Source organism: Barbus barbus, assembly GCF_936440315.1.
Source record: "Barbus barbus genome assembly, chromosome: 16".
NCBI classification, from domain to species: Eukaryota; Metazoa; Chordata; class Actinopteri; order Cypriniformes; family Cyprinidae; genus Barbus; species Barbus barbus.
This window is the reverse complement of record NC_136744.1, coordinates 4,028,064-4,047,827: the sequence shown is the minus strand read 5'-3', so window position 1 is coordinate 4,047,827 and position 19,764 is coordinate 4,028,064. Positions and strand designations below refer to the sequence as shown.

The 19,764-nt window shown below is 37.4% G+C and overlaps 2 protein-coding genes across 4 annotated transcripts in view; one reads left to right on the top strand and one right to left on the bottom strand.

The window, feature by feature from the left end:
* The window catches only part of LOC306882379 (angiopoietin-2-like), a 19,730-nt gene extending 13,212 nt beyond the window's left edge, over positions 1-6,518 (bottom strand). The window contains exons 1-5 of the mRNA XM_079436964.1: positions 5,979-6,518; positions 2,713-2,868; positions 1,081-1,202; positions 654-880; positions 81-205 (exon numbers count right to left, since the gene is read on the bottom strand). Coding sequence (XP_079293090.1) covers positions 81-205; positions 654-880; positions 1,081-1,202; positions 2,713-2,868; positions 5,979-6,251 — 903 coding nt within the window. The 5' untranslated portion in view covers positions 6,252-6,518. The remainder of the gene's footprint in view (positions 1-80; positions 206-653; positions 881-1,080; positions 1,203-2,712; positions 2,869-5,978) is intronic.
* The window catches only part of LOC306882378 (microcephalin-like), a 64,966-nt gene extending 47,463 nt beyond the window's left edge, over positions 1-17,503 (top strand). For all 3 annotated transcript variants that reach the window (XM_079436960.1, XM_079436961.1, XM_079436962.1), the window contains 2 exons: positions 11,672-11,909; positions 16,603-17,503. In XM_079436960.1, coding sequence (XP_079293086.1) covers positions 11,672-11,909; positions 16,603-16,655 — 291 coding nt within the window. In that variant the 3' untranslated portion in view covers positions 16,656-17,503. The remainder of the gene's footprint in view (positions 1-11,671; positions 11,910-16,602) is intronic.
* Positions 17,504-19,764: the final 2,261 nt, after the last annotated feature.

The window sequence follows — 19,764 nt, the reverse complement described above, 5'->3', positions numbered from 1 at the left end:
ATGAGAATTTTCATTTGTAAATGTTAGGTCAGGTTTGAATGTTACTGCATTTGCACATGAGTTAAGGTGATAGAGGTTACCTTGAACTGCTGTTTTGTATCGGGGATGGTCAATGAGTAGACCCCGCTTTCCTTGTTCCCTACACCAAAGACTGCAGCACAGTCAGTGTACTGATCTGGGTTGTCCTGCATCATTGAATTGCTACCTGATGAAAGAAATGTCTTGTTGAGCCATACTGGATTGTAGGCTGTGCCAGAAATTGCATTTAATTGCATGGCTATATAATGCTTATACCGTTTTTTGACTCAATACCATTTTGGATTTTTGTCACAGTGCCCACATTTCCTTACTGTTTTTTCACCATATGGACCGTAATTTCACAAGATTACTGTCAAGATTTAAGAATATACTTTCATGATCACTAGTGCCTTATATAATATACATAGTCATAGTTGAATAGTTTTAGTAAAAAAACTATGTTTATTGTACTCCAGTGATGATTATGTTTTTGTGTGTCTGGCTGATTAACTTTTTCCCCAAACATTTGAACAGCTGCTGGTGAGCTGGCATAATATTGTTTTGGGTGTTTATTTTGCCACAGGTCCCATGTGCGATAACAGTTGAAATGCTGATGCAGGCGGATGGACACTTACCCACAGAGATTGTGTGGATCAGGTTGTTGACTGTATTTGTCAGTTCTTGCTGCTGCTGCTTCATTGCAGAGTTATCGGAGGAGGTGTGGAGCAGTTGTTGCTCCATGTCTTTCATTATGTTAGTCTGCTTTTCCACCAGCTTTTTGAGCTGTTCCTTCTCCTCTTTGAGATTTTCTAGCTCAGTATTTCTCTTTCCTTCCATGTTCTCCACTCGCTTCTCCAGGACACTAACAGGAACCAAGAGAACAAGCTTTGAAAAACACTCCTCTACAGAGATGTAGTAAACTCTGAAAGGAGTCAGCAACGTGAAGTATGTAGAAAAGTGTCTGTGACGGATCTTTACATACTTAAAGCTTAAAGCAAATTAAAGAGTTTGGAGAGGCAATGTGTGGTGGTGTTTTTAAGTAGTCCAATTAATAATGTTTACCTGTTTTTTTCATTCAGTTTGTTGATTTCATTTATCTGCTGTAGAATTTCTTTTTCCAGTTTGCTGGTTGAAATGGAGTTCTCAAGAAGCTGACGTTCAAGTCGAGTTGTTTGGTTAATAACCTAAAGATGAAAATGGACATTGTGTTTCCCACAGAAAGTATCTTAGATAAGACTCTGCAAATCATGAGCATTTCCATATAACTTGCAGACATTGAATCACTCTCTTCTCTAAAGGTATTTTGTAGTTTTTCAGCCGCTGTGCTCTTCCACTGACTTTTTAACTGTAAAACCATCTTCTGAACAATTTGGCAGTTCTCCACAACATTTTGTAGAGTAACATTGTCTTTCCTCTTTTAGGTCTTTAAGAAGTGCACTTAGACTTCTTTGAGACTTTTGAGCAACCTGTACTAAAAGCAAAAAAAAATTCAAAAACCTGCAGTACTCAAACAAGAAAAAAGTGTGTACATTTGCTCAGACCCTGATGTGACACTAAATACTTTTCCACGTCAAAGACAGTTTTTACAAATATGTGCGTTGGCATGGATTTAAGCGCACGCACACTCTAAGATGAAATCTGAGTGTATGCACGCTTTATATATGAGGCCCATAGTATTCAGGCATTTCCATATTGATTGTATATATAAAAAAAATATATAGAGAGAAACCTGTATGACAAGAGTACCTGTAAACCATACTTTTGTAAAAGTACATACCTTACAGCATAAACAGTGTGGAGAGCCAATCATGTGTTTTTCTAAAATCAAAATAAAACTAAATACCTCAAAATTCCAATAAATCAAAGTCGACACAACAGCCTTAAATGTCTACAAACACTGAAGTCTCAGCTAAGCTCAAGTACTCAAAAAGGGCGTAAGTCAACCAATATCCAGTAAAAGGTCTCAGCCATGTCCTCATCTCATATATAAAACACGTGAGATTCACAAGTACCTGCTAATGCATTCACATTAAGTAGCCTTGTTGGTAAGTTTGGGTGACTAAAGGCAAAACACACCAGATGTAGTACTGTCAAATTATGTCAATGTCCTGTAGATGGCGATATTACTACTTTTGTAGCAGAAAAAGTTAGATGCCATACAAAATGTGACGACATAAATGAATCGGAGTAAAGAGTTCATATATTTATTAAAAAATCTAGTCAAGTAAAGAGTAAAATTTAATCATTGATAATCAGAAAAACTACAAAGTAGCCAAATTTGACCATATACTGTACATGCAGCCATATATCCAACCACAGCCAGATTTATTGATTTATTTTTTCTATAAAATCAGAAAACTCTATATTTCTATTGATACAAATTCTATTACTTACTGTTCACTTGTCTTTAATAATGTCTGAACATTATATTAGTTTGGCTAATAGTAGTTTTGCTGTTGTATCGAAATTGGAATTGAGAATTGTAAAATTTTCCTAGTTATCTACATTTTTGGTGTCATACACGGTTTGTGCAACCGTGTACAATTGTCATGTCGCCTGCAAACAGTTTAGCAGGGCAAGTAAAATTCCAAGCAACTGGCCAAACCAGGCCAATAGAAAAAATCAATCGAGTCCTGATAGTTATTGAAACTGACTCCATGCCGGCTGAATTAGACCGTGAAGTAACAACCTCACCTGTGCCTCAACAGTAGTGATTTTTCGGGTTTGCTCTGCTGTCTGACTCAGGAGGCTGGTCCCAATCTTGATCATGGTCACTGTGTGGTTTTGCACTGCATTATTTTGAATTTGGGCCATGTCTTGTTTAAGGTTCTCCTGGATGTAGTTCTCCAGCTGTGGATGAAATCAGATTATTTGATTTGAAAACTGTTGCATCTGAAGTCAATGATACCACTATCTGCATCTTTGTTTTCCTATATGATACCACTATCTGCATCTCTTCATGTATATTTTTCTGAGAGAGGGATGCTCTGCTGCTGTTTTTAGATGCTGAATGTAGCTTTTGCAGATGCGCCTGCGATTTTTAGATAAGACTACAGAAAATACAGCCTCAACCTCTGAATTACAGAAAAAAATTCAGTTTCTTGAACCTTTGTGCTGAAATGGATGTTTTGTTAAGGCATTTACAGGAGAGTTGACGCTCCATGAAAGAATCTCAAACTCAGCAGTGTTGATTGCAAATCCTTATATGTTGTCTTTCCTGTATTGAGTTCCTGAAATGAGCCAACACTCAAACAAACAGGATGGAAATGAGTTTCAAGTTTAGTCCTCAATGCAAACATTTCTAGAATGCTGAGAGGAAAAGAAAATTGCAGTGGCCTTGCCACTGTTTGTTTGTTTGCTAAGTATGAAAGGCCAATTACTACTGCACTTTAGCATGAATATTTTTGAATTTGTGCACAACTACTGTAATCAGGTTAATTTTGTTTGCCTTCCTCTTTGGATTCCACCAAGCCTTTTTCTGGAGCCACTTCACGTGAAGGGTGTCATGATGTATAATCGGAAATGCAAGCTGATTTAATCAGTTTTACTTCTGCTCCAAAGGATTCAACTAGGCGGTTAGTTTTTTTTCTGCCTATTTACATGAAAGTGTGACCACATTGTTTTGCTGGCACATATGAATAGCGCCTTGGCCACTTATTAATCAGATATCCCAATAATGTGAGATGCTTATTGTACAGTTCTTGAGAGCCAAAAGAGGGGGAAGTGATTTCCTCTGACCTTAGATTAATGTCTTAGAATGGACTGCTAAAAGGAAGAGCCCTTTTTCTGCCATACCAAAATATTGTTTCTTTTGCTTCCAAGAGGATGCAAGAGTTCACTTTTTGCCCTGCATGACAGTTTCTAAAATAGAAAATCATGTGTTTTTTTTTTATATAGTTTAATGTGCATTAAAACATTTTCAGATGACACTTGACACTTTTATACTGTACTCAATCATCTCAACATTTCATACTTTTAATTGAATAGGTGGCTAGCACTGTTTTTACCTAGGGTTATGAAACCCTGGTCTAGAGCATCAATGTTGTCAGGTGTGAAATGAGACAGTGTTAGAATGTTACAGCTAGATGCTGTAAAAAAAACAATCAGAAATTAAACGGTGTGCCTCATCTCATGAGCTTTGTACAGTCACAGAAACCCCACATATTGTAAAATAGTGTGTAGTAATAATAATATTTTAAAACACTGAAATAGTAGAATTAACATTTATTTTTGTTCAAAAGTCACAAATGATATTATATATATTCTAGATTATCAACCAGCTATGTTTAATGGTTGGCTACTACTATTAAATACGAATTTCACTGCCAAGCCCATTTAGCTAACATGTCTAAATTTTTTTGAGCATTTTCAGATTTGTAAATTGTTGGCTTATATATATACACACATATACGTGTGTGTGTGTGTGTGTGTGTGTGTGTGTGTTGCAATGCGTACTTAAAAATTTCATGTTTATTTCAGTGTGTTACTTGCCATTTATTTTTATTTTACTGTAAAATTTGCTAGCAAATTGTGTCTAACCCATTTTTTCAGTAGAATGCAGTTAGAATGCCCCCAAAATCTTTTTCTTCTATATGATATAGTTAAGCAATAATATCACACAAGCAAGCATGCTTTTTATTTAACCAATTATCAGCACTATTGCAAATGTGATATTGACAAGTGTCATTTTTTTAAAATAATGATTTCATATTTCAATAAAAAATAATAAAACATTTTTTTTAAAGATGATGCATATGTATAATAAGGTATAATGAAAAAGTCACAGCTGTGAATTAATCACCACACGGAATGTTACTGTCCAAGACAGGCCTAACCCAGTAAAAGTACCAGTCCAAAAACACATTCAGGAAAATATTGTGAAATTCTCATTAATGACAAAAAAAAATACAGAGATATATATTTTTGTCAATGTTGCACACCACTCTATAAATAAAAATGTTATCAGTTAGAGCAAGAGTCCAGGCTGCGTAAGAACCACATTCTTGCACCTGTTTTGGCAAAGAGCAATGAGAAGAGGTGCTTTTTGGTTTTCAGCTGCAAGAAGTATTGTGCTCATCCACAGAATCAGACACTGCTGTTCACCACAAGTAAACTGCTCCAGAGTTGGTTTTCAATCAGGCTGAGACCACCTTGTTCAGACTATCTTAGACTGATTATTTTTGTGCACATAAGAGCGTGATTTCAGTGTTGCCAATAATGAATAGAACTAGAGGAGGAAATGTGTCAGGTTCTGAAACAAATGCTCCAATTCAAAACTAAGGGTGTCACATCTGGCTCGTGCAGGAACAAACAATTATAACTTTGGTGCAGGTCAGCTCGGTTAATGTTGTTTATTGATTTTTAGCTGCTTGATTAAAGTGATTAAAATGCTCCATTGTGAGAAGAACACACTGAAGTTATAAAGTTGTTTGGCTTTACGTCTTGGTTTGGTTGGTCGGTGTGAATTTGGTTCTTCTCTCCTCCTTCCAGAGGTCTCTTTTTATATTACATTTGGGTCTGAACCTGAGTGCCACAAAGATTACGATCGGAAGCTTACCACCGAAACTTTACACGCACAAATCAGCACTTGCATTTATCTACAATTGCAAGAGATGAAAGAGAGATATAAGAAATTCATTGTTTTTAGTAAGTGGTAGCATACATTATACATCATCAGTAATGGTTTGCAAGTTAGGACAGTTGCTTTCATACCAACTCAAACTGTATTGCAGTACGTGTGAGCTGTTCTTCTGACCACCTTTTTAAGCAGACTCGGGTGCAATTCACATATATATTTAGAAAACTGCTTTCAAAGCAATAAAAAAAGAAAAGAAAAAAACAACTCTTGACATGAAACTGCACCAAATCGTCAAGTCTGAAGGTGTCCTAAAATATTATTAATCTACATTTGAAAAGTACATCTACTTTCTTTACAGTGGTATACAAGAGAAACGTTGTACCTTTTGCAGCCATTGCGTGTTGTTCACCATGATGGTTTCTAGTTGTTCCAGTCTTTGGATTGAGCTGTCATAGTCAACCAGATCATCTCGTTGCACTTGGTTGGTGGTCGAAGGGCCTCCGCAGTCCTGTGGTTCTGGCAGCAGAAAGGTGTAGGTGCATGGCCCATTCTGGATCTGGTACTGCTTCTTTCCTGTTGTATCTGAATTGGCCGTAAATGCTTCCCCAACACTAAAGCAAGAACTTAGTAGCAATAGTATCCCAGCATTCAGCATGTTTGTTCCGAAAATTTAATACTACTACCTGTGCAAGTAAAGAATAGCTTCCTTTTTCCCTTATGTAGAGGTCTGGATGTTGCAAGAATAAAGCCACTGAGTCTCAGTGTCTACATTCAGTTGATTCTTCTTTTCCAGGATTGTGCTCCCACTGTGTGTGAGCTTCGTTTATATGCCATCAAGAGTAGGAGGAGGAGACCGTGTCACAGAAGCACTAATAGAGTATCACTTGCTCCCAGGCTGCCTGTACTCATCCCTCATCAGTCTAACAGGCTGTTTTCTTAACAGAGTCCTCTGTGAAAGGACTGAGACTCCTCCCATGATCTGTGGCCTCTGTTTGAAAAGAACTGCTTGGATAGAAGAGCATAAAGAACTCTCCAGCCAGACAGGATCTCTAATTAAACTCTTCCTGCTGGATGCTCCTTCTTGCCTATATCTGCTTCAATGAAAGCCAAGACAGTGGGTCCCACCAGGGGGAGAGGACGAGGACGCATTGGTTGTATTTGTTTTTTTCTTAGAGGGCTGCTACAGAAAAAAGGCAACTCAGGATGCAGCTGTATAATTCAAGTAATGCAACTTCAGCAGTGTCCAAGTCACACCATATGACTACATGTCCAGATGTGTTTTGCTGTGCTTTTGTCCTTCTATGTTCTCTTTTTCAAAGCTCTGGTCCCCCTGAGTGTTTAAAGAGAGATAAAGAGGGGGTCTTTCAGTTGTCACTCACACTATCATTCTAGACCATAATTTCCTGCCCTAGATTTTGAGTACAGTGGGGTCCAAAAGTCTGAGTTTCGTCATTGAAAAATATAAAACGAAGACAGGTAAAACACACTCAGAAATTGTGTAGAAATTTTTAAATTGTTAGTTTTTCAGGTTAACTTGTTACTCAGATTATGTTGTTAATATGATTTGCAATGACACATTTTGTATTAATTGTCGGCATGGCTTTGTAAAAGGTGTTAAACTAATGACTTATGGATAATTAAAAGATGTGTAAGGTTTTCAAAATTACAGTCAGCCTATATTAAATTTAAATACTATTAGGCCAGTTTGTCATAGCATTTCCTCATTTCAGATGATCACAGTATATTGGCCTGAAAAGCTGACATGGAGGAAGGGGAAGGCAGGTTTTGAGAGAGGAAATAATTCCGCTCAGAGGATGTTTTGTCTTTTAACCCCTTGGGTGTCTCCTGCTTGGATATCAAGTTCTTGTCGTCACTTCCATTAACACCTGAGAGAACATTGCTTTATGATGACGATCAAAGCATCTTTTCGGTCTAGAGTGTGTCACAGTTATCACTGGAAATGTACCCAAACAATATTCTTTTTAATTATTATTCCACTTTTGACTAATCAGTGTATCAAATGTTAAACTTGTGTACTATTTAAAGGGGTCATATCATAACGAATTAAATGTTATTCACTGTTTATTATTTTAAGTTTTAAAGCTTACGTATGGTTTACTTTAACATGTAAACCCTGTTCTTGCACATTTTCAAACATTATCAAACACATCTCCAGAAACAGGGTTGGGAGACACATTTCCAAAACTTAAAACGTCCTCCTCGGTCCAAAAAGAGAATTTACTTTAAAAAGAAAAGGCACCTATTCAGTGTTCAGAAGCGTCTGGTGCTTTTTCATGTCAAGGTAATCCAGAAGAGCGGAGACGAAAATGTAATTGTTGTTGTTTGTTTTTTTTGTTTTGTTTTTTTATTAAATACTTCATAGGTCAGTATGATAATGTTTTCATCTGTCAGTAACACACTACCATATTTAAAATTAATTCCATAAAATTTTACCCCCAAAATCAGAGCAGAAAAATGCAAAGGAAGGCCTGTCGTCGCTCAGGTGCAGGGGCTGAATCATATCTCGGCATTACATTGCGTGGGAGGGCTCCTGTTTATGTTGTTCATTTAATGTCATAAGGAAGTTGCAGGAGGAAGGAAATGACACAATGTCCTTATTTTTCTTAAACAGTTTACAGCATGCAAAAGCTCTGTCCCTTTTATTCTGATGAGATGATTGGTCATTCACAGTTTTGGGACGTTTTTTTTTTTATTATTATTATTAATAAAGCATGATTTTTTTTTTTTTTTTTTTTAAGTTGCTTTCCCTTTTTTTTGTTTTATTATCTAATTTTAGATGGATTAAACATCTGTCCACTGCAGTGGTAGATATTCCAGAAGTAATTTATCACCCATTTATTAATGTATAACGTTGTATGTTGTAAATTTTTTAAAGTATAACGTTGTATGTTGTCATAAAAACAGCACAGTGGTCCTGTCACAATTGCTGTATAGTTTACATCAGTGTAAGCTCAGTAAAAGGGCACAGAATGGTCACAAAAGGGCCTATTGTGTGCATCCTTCTGAATTATAAAATGCCAAAAGGAACATAAGTTAGTTACAGAATAGTTTTTATTTTATAGCTTCAGGAGAAAGTTGAAATTAATGATAGATGATTGATTAGCCTTATGAGCCATTGATGAAATTTATGAATGAATGAAACGCCGTCCATGTTCACTCAGTCTCGAATCGCTCTCACGGAAAGCACTTGAGAAACAGTGTCTCTGCCACGGCTAGGTATGCTTTCAACTCTTTTTTGTTTTTTTTGTCTCGAGCAAGAGACAGTATGACATTCACGTTACATGATTTGACTGATTTTTACGTAGAAAGGGCGACAGAAATGATCTGTCATGTTTTCATAACTGCTGGCCAATTTAAAAAACAAAATTAAAGTTAAATCATCTTTGTGAGCAAGGGGGCCCCCTGGTGTTTCGGGGGCCCTACGCAGCTTGCGTCCTTTGCGTATAGAGAGGATCGGCTCTGCCCATGACTATAATCAGTCCCTAAAAAGTGGGGAAAAAATCAGTTTGAACTGTTTGTGATATTTGCAGAACACAAAATTTAATCTGACTGCACTTTGTTTTACCAGTTTCATCTTTAGTTAAATTAACTAAACGTTTTTACCGTGTGTAGACCGTTATGCAATGAAAATTACCTCATAGCACCATAAAGCTTTCAAGCTGTTTGTAAGTTAAATTAAGTTAGATAAACAGACTGAGAACTTCATCTTATTAGATAAAAAGGTGCAAAGAACATTGTGCAGTCGGGAAAAAAAATGTGTGTATATATATATATATATATATATATATATATATATATATATATATATATATATATATATATATATATGCACACACACACACACATATATATATATATATATATATATATATATATATATATATAAACCAAACTATCACAGTAATATTGCAACTCTTAGACTGATACACGCAGCAACTTTTTAAGCAATATTGCTGGGCAACTTTGGTTAATGTTGGCATCAATGGGGAACCAGGTGAGACAAGAGGCAAATTTGCTGGGCAAGTTTTTTTTTGAGCAATGTTGCTAGGGAACTTTTCCAATGAGAATGGGTAACAAACTTCTATCTGGATACTTTAGATCAGTCATGGGCCCTGTGTCTCACCTGGTTGCCCTTTGACGGCAATATTGCCCAAAGTTGCCCGGCAACATTGCTCAAAAAGTTGCCCTGTGTATCATCAGCCATATCACAATGTTTAAAATAATATTATCACATCGTGGCCTAAGTGATAAAACTGTACTGCGGGGCCTCTGGTGATTCCCACCCCTAATATTGATGTTACATTATTCTTGAAATCCTGCATTCCTTCAATTCAGAACTTCAGAGCTCCTGTTAACAAACTTTCAACTTAGAGGTCTTCAGTTATTCAACACTTTAAACACTAGACCCCCCCCCATTATTTCAACATATTTCTCAGTTTTTAAGCCAGTTAGAACACTTGAAATAGTGCATCAGGCATATTTGTAAAACAGAGCAAATTGTCCCTTGCAGCTGACCCATATCAGTCATGGAGCACACTGCAAGGTAATTGTGCATTAAGAGCCGGTGATGAAAACTTTTTGAATTTGAATAGAAAGGTAAATTGTATTTAATTTGTCTTCCGGGAAACATGCAAGTATCTTCTGTTGCTTCCGAAGGGCAGTTCTAAATGGGAAAAAAATTGTATTTCAACAAAATAAGAAAACTTTGGACATCTTCATCCTGTTCAAACGTTTTCACCCCCCGGCTCTTAATGCATTGTGTTTCCTTTTGGAGCATCAATCAATGTTTGACCCTTTTTCAATAGTTGTGTTTGAGTCCCTCAGTTGTTGTTCTTGTGGACTATATGTAAACATCTTTTATGTAAAATGTCTTACTTGGTACAGTACTAAATAAAAAAAATAACATGCATTTTGTATGATCTCTCTTATTTTATTAAAATTATTCACATTTTCACTGATTCTGCAAGGGCTTCCCAAACTTTCGCATGCCACTGAAACTGATCAAAGGCTTGTATAAATGCTGCAAAAAACCCTACAAATCTTATTAAAGATACAACAGTACGTTCTTCCGTGCAGAGTGCAAATAGCTGTGCTTTTGTTTTTGCTGGATGTGTATTTATGTAAAGTACAGTGAGCTGGAAAAACATTCATATTGTTCCATGTAATAGTGAATTGCAGCAAGCATTTGAGGGAAGCTTTGATGATATTAACTCAATGAGAGCTAAATAAAACTGTCTGAATCGGAAGACATTGTTGTGTTGTCTGTCTTCCCTCTTCCCCTCCACTCTTCAGAGCACCATGCCCAGTCATGTAGCATTTTTCAAAACTGTGTTGAGAACTAACCAGTTCTGAAAAGGGGAGTTTCATGACCCTTAAAGGGATCTTAATTTACCTACCCTCAGGCCATCCAAGATGTAGGTGACTTTTTTTCTGAAGTAGAAGAGTCGAGAAGATTTTTATCTGGTCCTTGGTGATTCATAAAATGCAAGTCAACAGCTACCGTCTCTTTGAGGGCACTGCGATTTGATTGAATAACTTGTAGATCAAAGCTGGTTTGAGCCGTGAACTATTTCAGATGGTTTACGCTTATTTGGTAAACTGGTTCATCCAGTTCACTAATAACCGGTTCAAAAGAATGCTTAATTTATGAACCAGACATCACTCCAGACCGTTTATCCAAGGCTATGGATTACAGGTAATAATGTTGTAAATAATGTTCAGCTTCTTGCACATTTAGCTTCATAAGATGTCAATATATTGTAACGAACCATGGGAATTAATTTTGTTTTGCCTAGTATGGTTTTTTTTTTTTTTATACTCTCAAAAGTGACAGTAGCTGTTGACTTGCATTTTACTGTCAAAATTAACACTAAATTTTCATTTTTGGATGAGATAACCCTTTAACTTTGAAATGTTCCTACAATTAGTGAATATCAGAAGTGGCCCCATACCACTTTTTTGTTTGAGATCCCTGATGTGTGGGCTCTGCTCACGTTACCCATAATGTTTAGAAAAAGAACAAGAGTTGTAATAAGATTTTCTCTCTTCTTGCAGATATGTCGTCTGCAGCAGCATCTCTCTGCTGGGGAACATCAGCAGGATCTGTTCCAGCATCAGCGGCCCATGTTTGTGTCCCCACACTCCCAGCCCCCCTGCAACAGCCTTACAGAACTCATTCAGCTTTGTGGAGGAACTGTGTGCCGGAGTGTGCGACAGGCTGGAATCTTTATTGGACAGTATAATGGCAAAAAAGCAGAGGGGAGCTGCAGTCTTTCTGAACAGTGGATTTTAGGTAAGATGGCAAATTGATGATAATAATGAGCAAGAAGAGATGTAGTATTCATAACGTATACTTACTTACTTGACGATGTTGTGTCCTAAAATGCCTTTAAGACTGAATGCAGCCTTTTGTGATTCTAATTTGCTCCTGTGAGCGACGTGCAGCGATGTGGAAGAGGTGGGTCTGACTCCGAGCTACTTTTCCACTATTGTCGTGGGTTATAATGCTAAATTCACATTAAACCACAGCTTCATGGGTTTTTTGCTCTAATTTATGTTTGGTTTTGTGCTGGTATTGGTATATTTTGCATGCTAGTGATAGGAATCGATCCCTTGACGTGATTGGTCATTGGTTTGTGACGTAGCAACCCGAGGGTTGTTTCAAACCGCTTTTCTGTGAGTGCAATTGGGAAACTACAGTTTTAAGGAGAAAATACTCAGCAATGGTGTTCAAGATTTTTATTCGTCACAGACACAATTATACAGAGTATAACCAGCAGTGAAATGTAAGTCAGGTCCGCTCCAAGGACAGTGCAATTGTATAGACAAATATTAAGAAAAAGAAAAGAAAAAAAATAAAAAGAATAAAATAAAAGATAAAAAAATGTGCAGGTCAGTATGTTGTTGACATAAATATTAATATAACAGGAATGTGCAAAAAAAGTTGTGCAGGGTATTTAAATGGCAGCATATGAGGTAGAAAAAATTATGAATAGCATATTGATATACATAGTGATGTTAACATGGAGTCAAGTGATGTTATGACACAGAGTTAGAGTTTAGGAGCCTGATGGCCTGGGGGAAGAAGCTCCACCTAAGTCTCTCAGTTTTTGCCATCAGGCTACGGAAGCGCTTACCAGATGGAAGCAAAGTGAATAGTCGGTTACCAGGGTGATTTGAGTCCTTGATAATTTTCACAGCTCTACTTTTGCAGCGTTTGAGGTAGATGTCCTGCAGAGGGGGGGGAGCAGACCCTGAGATGCGCTCAGCTAAGCGCACAACTCTCTGTAGTGCTTTGCAGTCCTGATTGGAGCTGTTTCCATACCACACTGAGATGCACTGAGTCAATACACTTTCTATGGTCCCCTGAATAGAACGTTTTCAGGATTGCTGGTGAGACCCTGAATTTCCTCAGCTGTCGCAGATGGTACAGTCTTTGCCTGGCTTTCTTAACCTGTGTTTGGATGTGTGTAGTCCAAGACAGGCTCTCAGAGATGTTTACACCAAGGTACTTGAAGCTACTATCATAAGAGGAGTGTAGGGCTGCTGCTGTCTCTTCCTAAAGTCCATGATCAGCTCTTTAGTTTTGCTCACATTCAGAGAGAGACAGTTGTCCTGGCACCATGATGTGAGTCTCTCTACCTCATCCAAGTATGCGGTCTCATCGTTGTTGGAGATGAGGCCCAGAACCACAGTATCGTCAGCGAATTTGATAATAGATGTGGAGCTGTGAGAGGACACGCAGTCATGCGTGTAGAGAGAGTAGAGCAGGGGACTCAGGACACAGCCCTGTGGGGCGCCTACGTTCAGAGTGATGGAGTTTGAGGTGAACTGGCCAACTTTCACCACTTGAGGTCTGCCGGTGAGGAAGTCTTGAATCCAGTCACAGAGTGAGGAGTTTAGGCCGAGGTCTGTGAGTTTAGATGCCAGCTTGATGGGGACTATAGTGTTGAAAGCTGAGCTATAGTCAATGAATAGCAGCCTTACATAATTCCCATTGTTGCTGTCCAAGTGTGTGAGGGAAGAGTGGAGGACGTGATAGATGCCATCGTCAGTGGATCTATTGGGGCGATTGGCACAAACTGAAGGGGGTCCAAAGTATCAGGGATGGAGGAGCAGATGTGGCTCTTTACAAGTCTCTCAAAAACCTTCATAACTATAGATGTGAGGGCAACTGGACGATAGTCATTCAGGCAAGAGGGTTTATTGTTCTTAGGCACAGGGATTATTACAGATTTTTTAAATGAGGTGGGAACCACGGAGGTAGCAAGGGACTCATTAAAGATAGATGTGAATAAACCAGCGAGCTGATTGGCGCAGGACCTTAGAATACGGCCGGTTATCCCATCAGGTCCGGCTGCTTTCCTGACGTTCACTTTCTTTAGCGCCCTCCGACACGGTGATTACAGGATCATCGCTCCTCTGCCTGCTGCTTCCTGACGCGCTGGTCGGCAGAGACGCGCTGCCGCCATTGCAATCGAAGGCGTTTAACTCGTCGGCCAGCAACGGATCTGCTCTCACCTCCGCGGAGGATTCGTTTCCGAAGGCACAGATGGTCCTCAGTCCCTGCCACATCCGTCGAGAGTCATTGAGCTGGAAATGAGACTCAATTCTCTCTCTGTATCTGTGTTTAGCGGCTCTTACTGAGCGTCGGAGCGGCTCTTACTGCGCGTCTCTTACCCCAAACACTCAAAACAAAACTCATGCGAGTCATCTTCAGAAATGAGCCGTAAACAAGGAGACAGGCATCTCTGCAGATTAACTCGACAAGCTTTTAACTTTCACTTTCACTTTGCAATGATACTGCTTTCAGTGTGAGACACACTATGCGGTCTCTGAAAACAAAGAAGCCTGAAGATGTGTACGTCTCACGTCTATTTATAACCTGCAGGTGCACGTAATCAATTACGCCACTCACCAAGGTTATTTAAGACAATTCTTGGCTTGTTTGGCACACGTGCTTCAAAACCGGTCGAACAAAGAATGTTCTCATCAGCGTTATTGAAACGCAGCATTGAAAGTAGCTTTTGATAGGAAACATTAATATTTTCTACTTTTGGAGGTGTGGTGTGGCAACTTTGCTTTTCTTGTTTGAAACTGTTTTTGTGGTTTAGCACCCACATTGAGCTTTTGGCCTGTTGGATGTGCGCACTTTGATAGCAATATTTGTTTCTTGAAAACCGAGCAGACATCCTTCACACAGACCACAATTGCAGGTTGAATAGCAGGAGGGGGGGTGAAGGTAAAAGGAGGTTTTGGTGCGTGTGTGAAGATGGCTGCAGCTTCAAAAACACTCCAGTCAGTGCATTCAGAGCAGTGGAAAATAACATTGTTTATTGTAAACGTGCTCATTTGCTCCTTAAATGTGGAGATCTTTCATGCTCACATCACTGTGGGGTGCTACTGACTCGTCCATGGGACTGTGGGACCAGTCCTCCCTCTCAGATGCTGCTGTAGGCATATCATCGTCTTCCAAGGTGCTGAATGAGATGAGTCCACAGCTTACAGTGGAGGGTCAGAGGCTGGCTTCTGTGTTTGTCACGTCCTTCTACATATCTTGGCGGCAGTGGAGGGGGAAAGCACTTGTTTGGCCACTTATCACCAAGGATAATGGCAATGCAGAGGCGGGGGTACTAATGTTTTATTAATCGAGCAATGAGGGCAGTCAGACCCCAATGAGGGCAATACCGCCTCTGAATGGGTACAGCCCAGGAAGACACAGATGTCATATCTGTCCTTGAGCTCGATCTGTCCCATACAGGAATGGCATTTTTTTATAAAAGAAAAATATCATACTTACCGGAACGCTGCAGAGGAGCATCATCCTATGAAAAGGCATATTCAATGGCGAGCTGTAGATGGCTTCATGAAGAGAATGTAGAATCTGATGACATTCAGCTCATCCTTATATTTGGCACTTATTTAGGATGTGCAGATAGTCCATATAGTCATGCAGTGTGAAAACAACGGTGATCCGATGACTTTGAAAATCATGCAGTGTTAACTACCGATCCAATACAGACCTTTTTTGTTGGGTCAGGTATTAGTCAGACTGGACCAATCCAAATCAGGTACTAGGGGTTTTTCATGGTTGTGACTTGAGATCAAATAATAAATAAAGAAATAACAATAATAATAAAATAAACAAAAAAACATATTAAAGCACCACAGAACATTTAGTGCATTATATTCCAAGTCTTCTGAATTCATTAAATCATTTTATTTGAGGAACTGATGGTATATTAAATTAATGACCCTCTTCACTACTTCTCTATTTATGTTTAGAGGAGTAAAGTTCACACTCTTCTCATCTATGATGAGTTGTTGTTTTTTGTTTGTTTGTTTGTTTATGTTCAATGGCAGATTGTATCACCACATTTCAATAAATCAGTCATACATTTAGTTCTATGGGAGCCAACCACTAATAAACCCAAAATATGCAACCGTATTCTGGAAATAATCCTAAAGAGAAAAAAAACAAAAATGAAACCGCATCTACCCAAATTTGTAAATTAATTTGATCTGTAAACAACCCCAAAGTTGCTTATAACAAGCAAACTTGGCAACACAGATGTGCCTTTCTGCCTCCCTATATGGAAAACTGATAGTTTTGTGTAATAAAAGACAATAAATATTTAGTATTTACACTTTTTAGTGCATATATTTATTTAGTGCTATCAAAGATGTATTGTTCAGAATATTGGCACTCTTGAAACAAAAATTGACATTTGTAATTGCAGATTTTAAAATTTTAGGTTTTTACCAGATGTATCAGTAAAATGTGTGTGTGTGTGTGTGTGTGTGTGTGTGTGTTTGTTTCTCTTTATTTAAAATGAAGTGGTGTGTAGATAGTGGTGTATAGATATATTCTCAACTAATGAATGAGGAAAACAGTACTGGTCTGATACTCAAGATTACATAATTGAACATGAAAAGTGTTGAGCCATCCCTATTTTATATAACAATGATGTTTTTATTCTTTTCAGACTGTGTCACACACCTCACACTGCTCCCATATGAAAACTATGTCTTGGAATGAAGAACCCTGGAATGTGATACTCCTGTAGTTATACAAATTGGCTTTGACTTTTTTTTTTTATCTGTGTAGATACTATTATTAATCTCTACTGTATTTTGGCGACTTGATGTAGTGATGTCATTGTCATGTTATTTTGTCAGTTGTCTTTTATGTTAATCTGTGTTTTGTTTTGTTTTTGTTTTTTCTTCATTTAATAAAACTGTGACTAAAAAGTAAATGTAAAGGTGGTAGATAGTAAAGAGTAAATGTTCGTATTTAGGCTAGATCATCCATTTTAGCCGTTAAGTTTAACAAAGAGATACAGTAAGAAGGCATTTTGAAAATAATTTTTTTAGACTTTTATACTTGTCACATTTTCCTTACAATTTTTGTCAAACTCTCAAGCAGATGATTTTTTTTCAGCTAGCTCTTTTATTTGATTGAATTAATTTCTGACAAGTGGTTGATATTTTATAGCAACATACAATATCACAGTACAACCTTATTGAAAACATTATAATCTGCAGTATTTCTTTAAATGATGGCCAGTTTCTGAATGAATTGTTTTGAACTTGTCCCTTTAATTATTTGTTTGAACCAATTTTTAAACCATTGATAAATTAGTCCAACTGTAAGAAAGAACACTGGCATTATTAAACAAAGAGAAATGCTGTTATCTTCAAGTCAAGTCAAGTCTGCTTTATTGTCAATTCTTCCACATGTACAGCACATACATACAGAGAATTGAAATTGCGTTACCCTCAGACCCTTGGTGTAAACAGTTAACATTAAACACGTTCAAATACAGATAATACGGTTTAAACATATGTACATACAACTCTATAGCTATACAAGTAAGGACATTGTAGAAAAAAAAAATAAAGAAATAAATAAAGTGGCATAAGGCGCATGGCAGATAGTGCAAACCAGTTAAATAAAAACAAAACTGTGCAGATATATTTGTAGTGCAAAAAGAGCTTATCAATCTGAGAACATTGTAGAAAAATAAAAAAAGATAGATAAAGTGACATAAGGCACATGGCAGAATAGATGGAGTGCAAACCAGTTAAATAAACCAAAACTGTGCAGATATATGTTTATGTTTGTTTATTTCATTCATGGATATTTTTTTCCCACAAAACTTACTTCATCATCCTCATACATATAATTTATAAAACCATGATGAAAAGGAGGCAGGATGAAGAATATCTTATATTTCCTGCCCCCTCAAAAAAAAAAAAACAACAACAACAAAGTCATATCCAAAAACTCAACGTTTCAAGTCCCCATCAATACATAACAATAACAAATGAACAAACTAGAAACCAAAAACATCAACCCGACACAGATTCCAAAGCAAAAGCAAACCATAATAACAACCATCATCATCAATTTATATAAGTATTCATCCAAAACAAAAGCAAACCATAATCACAACCATCATCATCATAATCATCAATTTCTATAAGTGTTCATATAAATCCATTGTTTTCTCTTTAAATCCTTTTTTAAACTGAAATATATTTTTACATTGCTTTAGTTCATTTTGCAGAGAATTCCAAACTTTCACTCCCACCACTGAAGTACACATATATCTTAATACTATATAGTTCATAATGTATTTGAAAACTATCTGATAATAGTGAAAACTGTATGAGCCTGAAAGAATTGAGCTGCTAAAACAAATTGGAAGCCATTGAGTGCACCCAAAAATCACTTGTAAAATTGTTTGTATATTTTTATGCATGCTCAGTCAACCATAAACAATTATTACACATGCACCTGAGGAACAGTCCTTAAAGGTCCCATGGCATGAAAATGTCACTTTATGAGGTTTTTTAACATTAATATGAGTTCCCCTAGCCTGACTATGGTCCCCCAGTGGCTAGAAATGGCGATAGGTGTAAACCGAGCCCTGGGTATCCTGCTTCCCTTTGAGAAAATGAAAGCTCAGATGGCCCGATCTGGAATCTTCCCTTTATGTCGTGTAATATATATATATATATATATATATATATATATGGGGAAAGGTTACCTCCCCTTTCTCTGCTTTGCCCGCCCATGAGAAAATGAGCTACGACCGTGCGAGACAAGCGCAATTTTTTTTTAGAGAGAGACATCATGGCTTGCAAACGAGCGAAGCACTGTTTTGCATCTGAGTAATAAACTGCGCATATTAACAGACAAATTATGTTCATATTTAAAAGTCCAAACCAGAGGTGGGTAGAGTACTCAAGTAAAAGTACTTCTAGAAATATTTACTCAAGTAAAAGTAATAGTCTGAATAGTTACTTGAGTAAGAGTAAAAAAGTATCGGATAAAAAAACTACTCAAGTAGTTAGTTACTAGTTACTTTGGATCATATAGGTACTGAATATAGTCTATTTTTATTTAGATATATAGATTACATTTATGCTATGTGTATGTGTATACACACACACACACACACACTGCCGTTCAAATATATATATATTTTAATGTAATTTATTTCAGTGATGCAAATCAGAATTTTCATCAGCCTTTACCCCAGTCTTCAGAGTCACATAATCCTTCAGAAATCATGTTGATTTATTATCAGTGCTGCTCTTTTTAGCTTTCTATTCATCAAAGAATACTGAACAAAATGTCACAGATTCCAAAAAATATTGAGCAGCAAAACTGTTTCCAACACTGGTAATAAATCGATATATTAATGATTTCTGAAGGATCATATGACTCCGAAAACTGCAGTAACAGCTGATGAAAATTCTGATTTGCGTCACTGAATTAAATTATATTTTGAGTAAGGAATAATTGACGACGGGCCGTTGAATTATTAGAAAAATAATGCACACCCGACGCGGAGTGGCCGTTACACCTCGGGTGTGCATTATTTTTCTAATAATTCAACGGTCCGGAGTCAATTATTCCGCTTATACTACGGTTGCCACACCTCAAGACATCGATCAGATTATATATTTCAAGGGATTCGTCCGGTTTTTCTACTTAAATCGCTATTGTGAGTAGGATTATTTCTTCCGCATCTCATCCAACGACTCTTTTGCTAGTTCCAAAACGTCATTTTAAAGCTGGCAATGGAGGCTTGAGCCGTTGATAGCAGACTAATGCAGTTAATAATGAAGTTATTAGA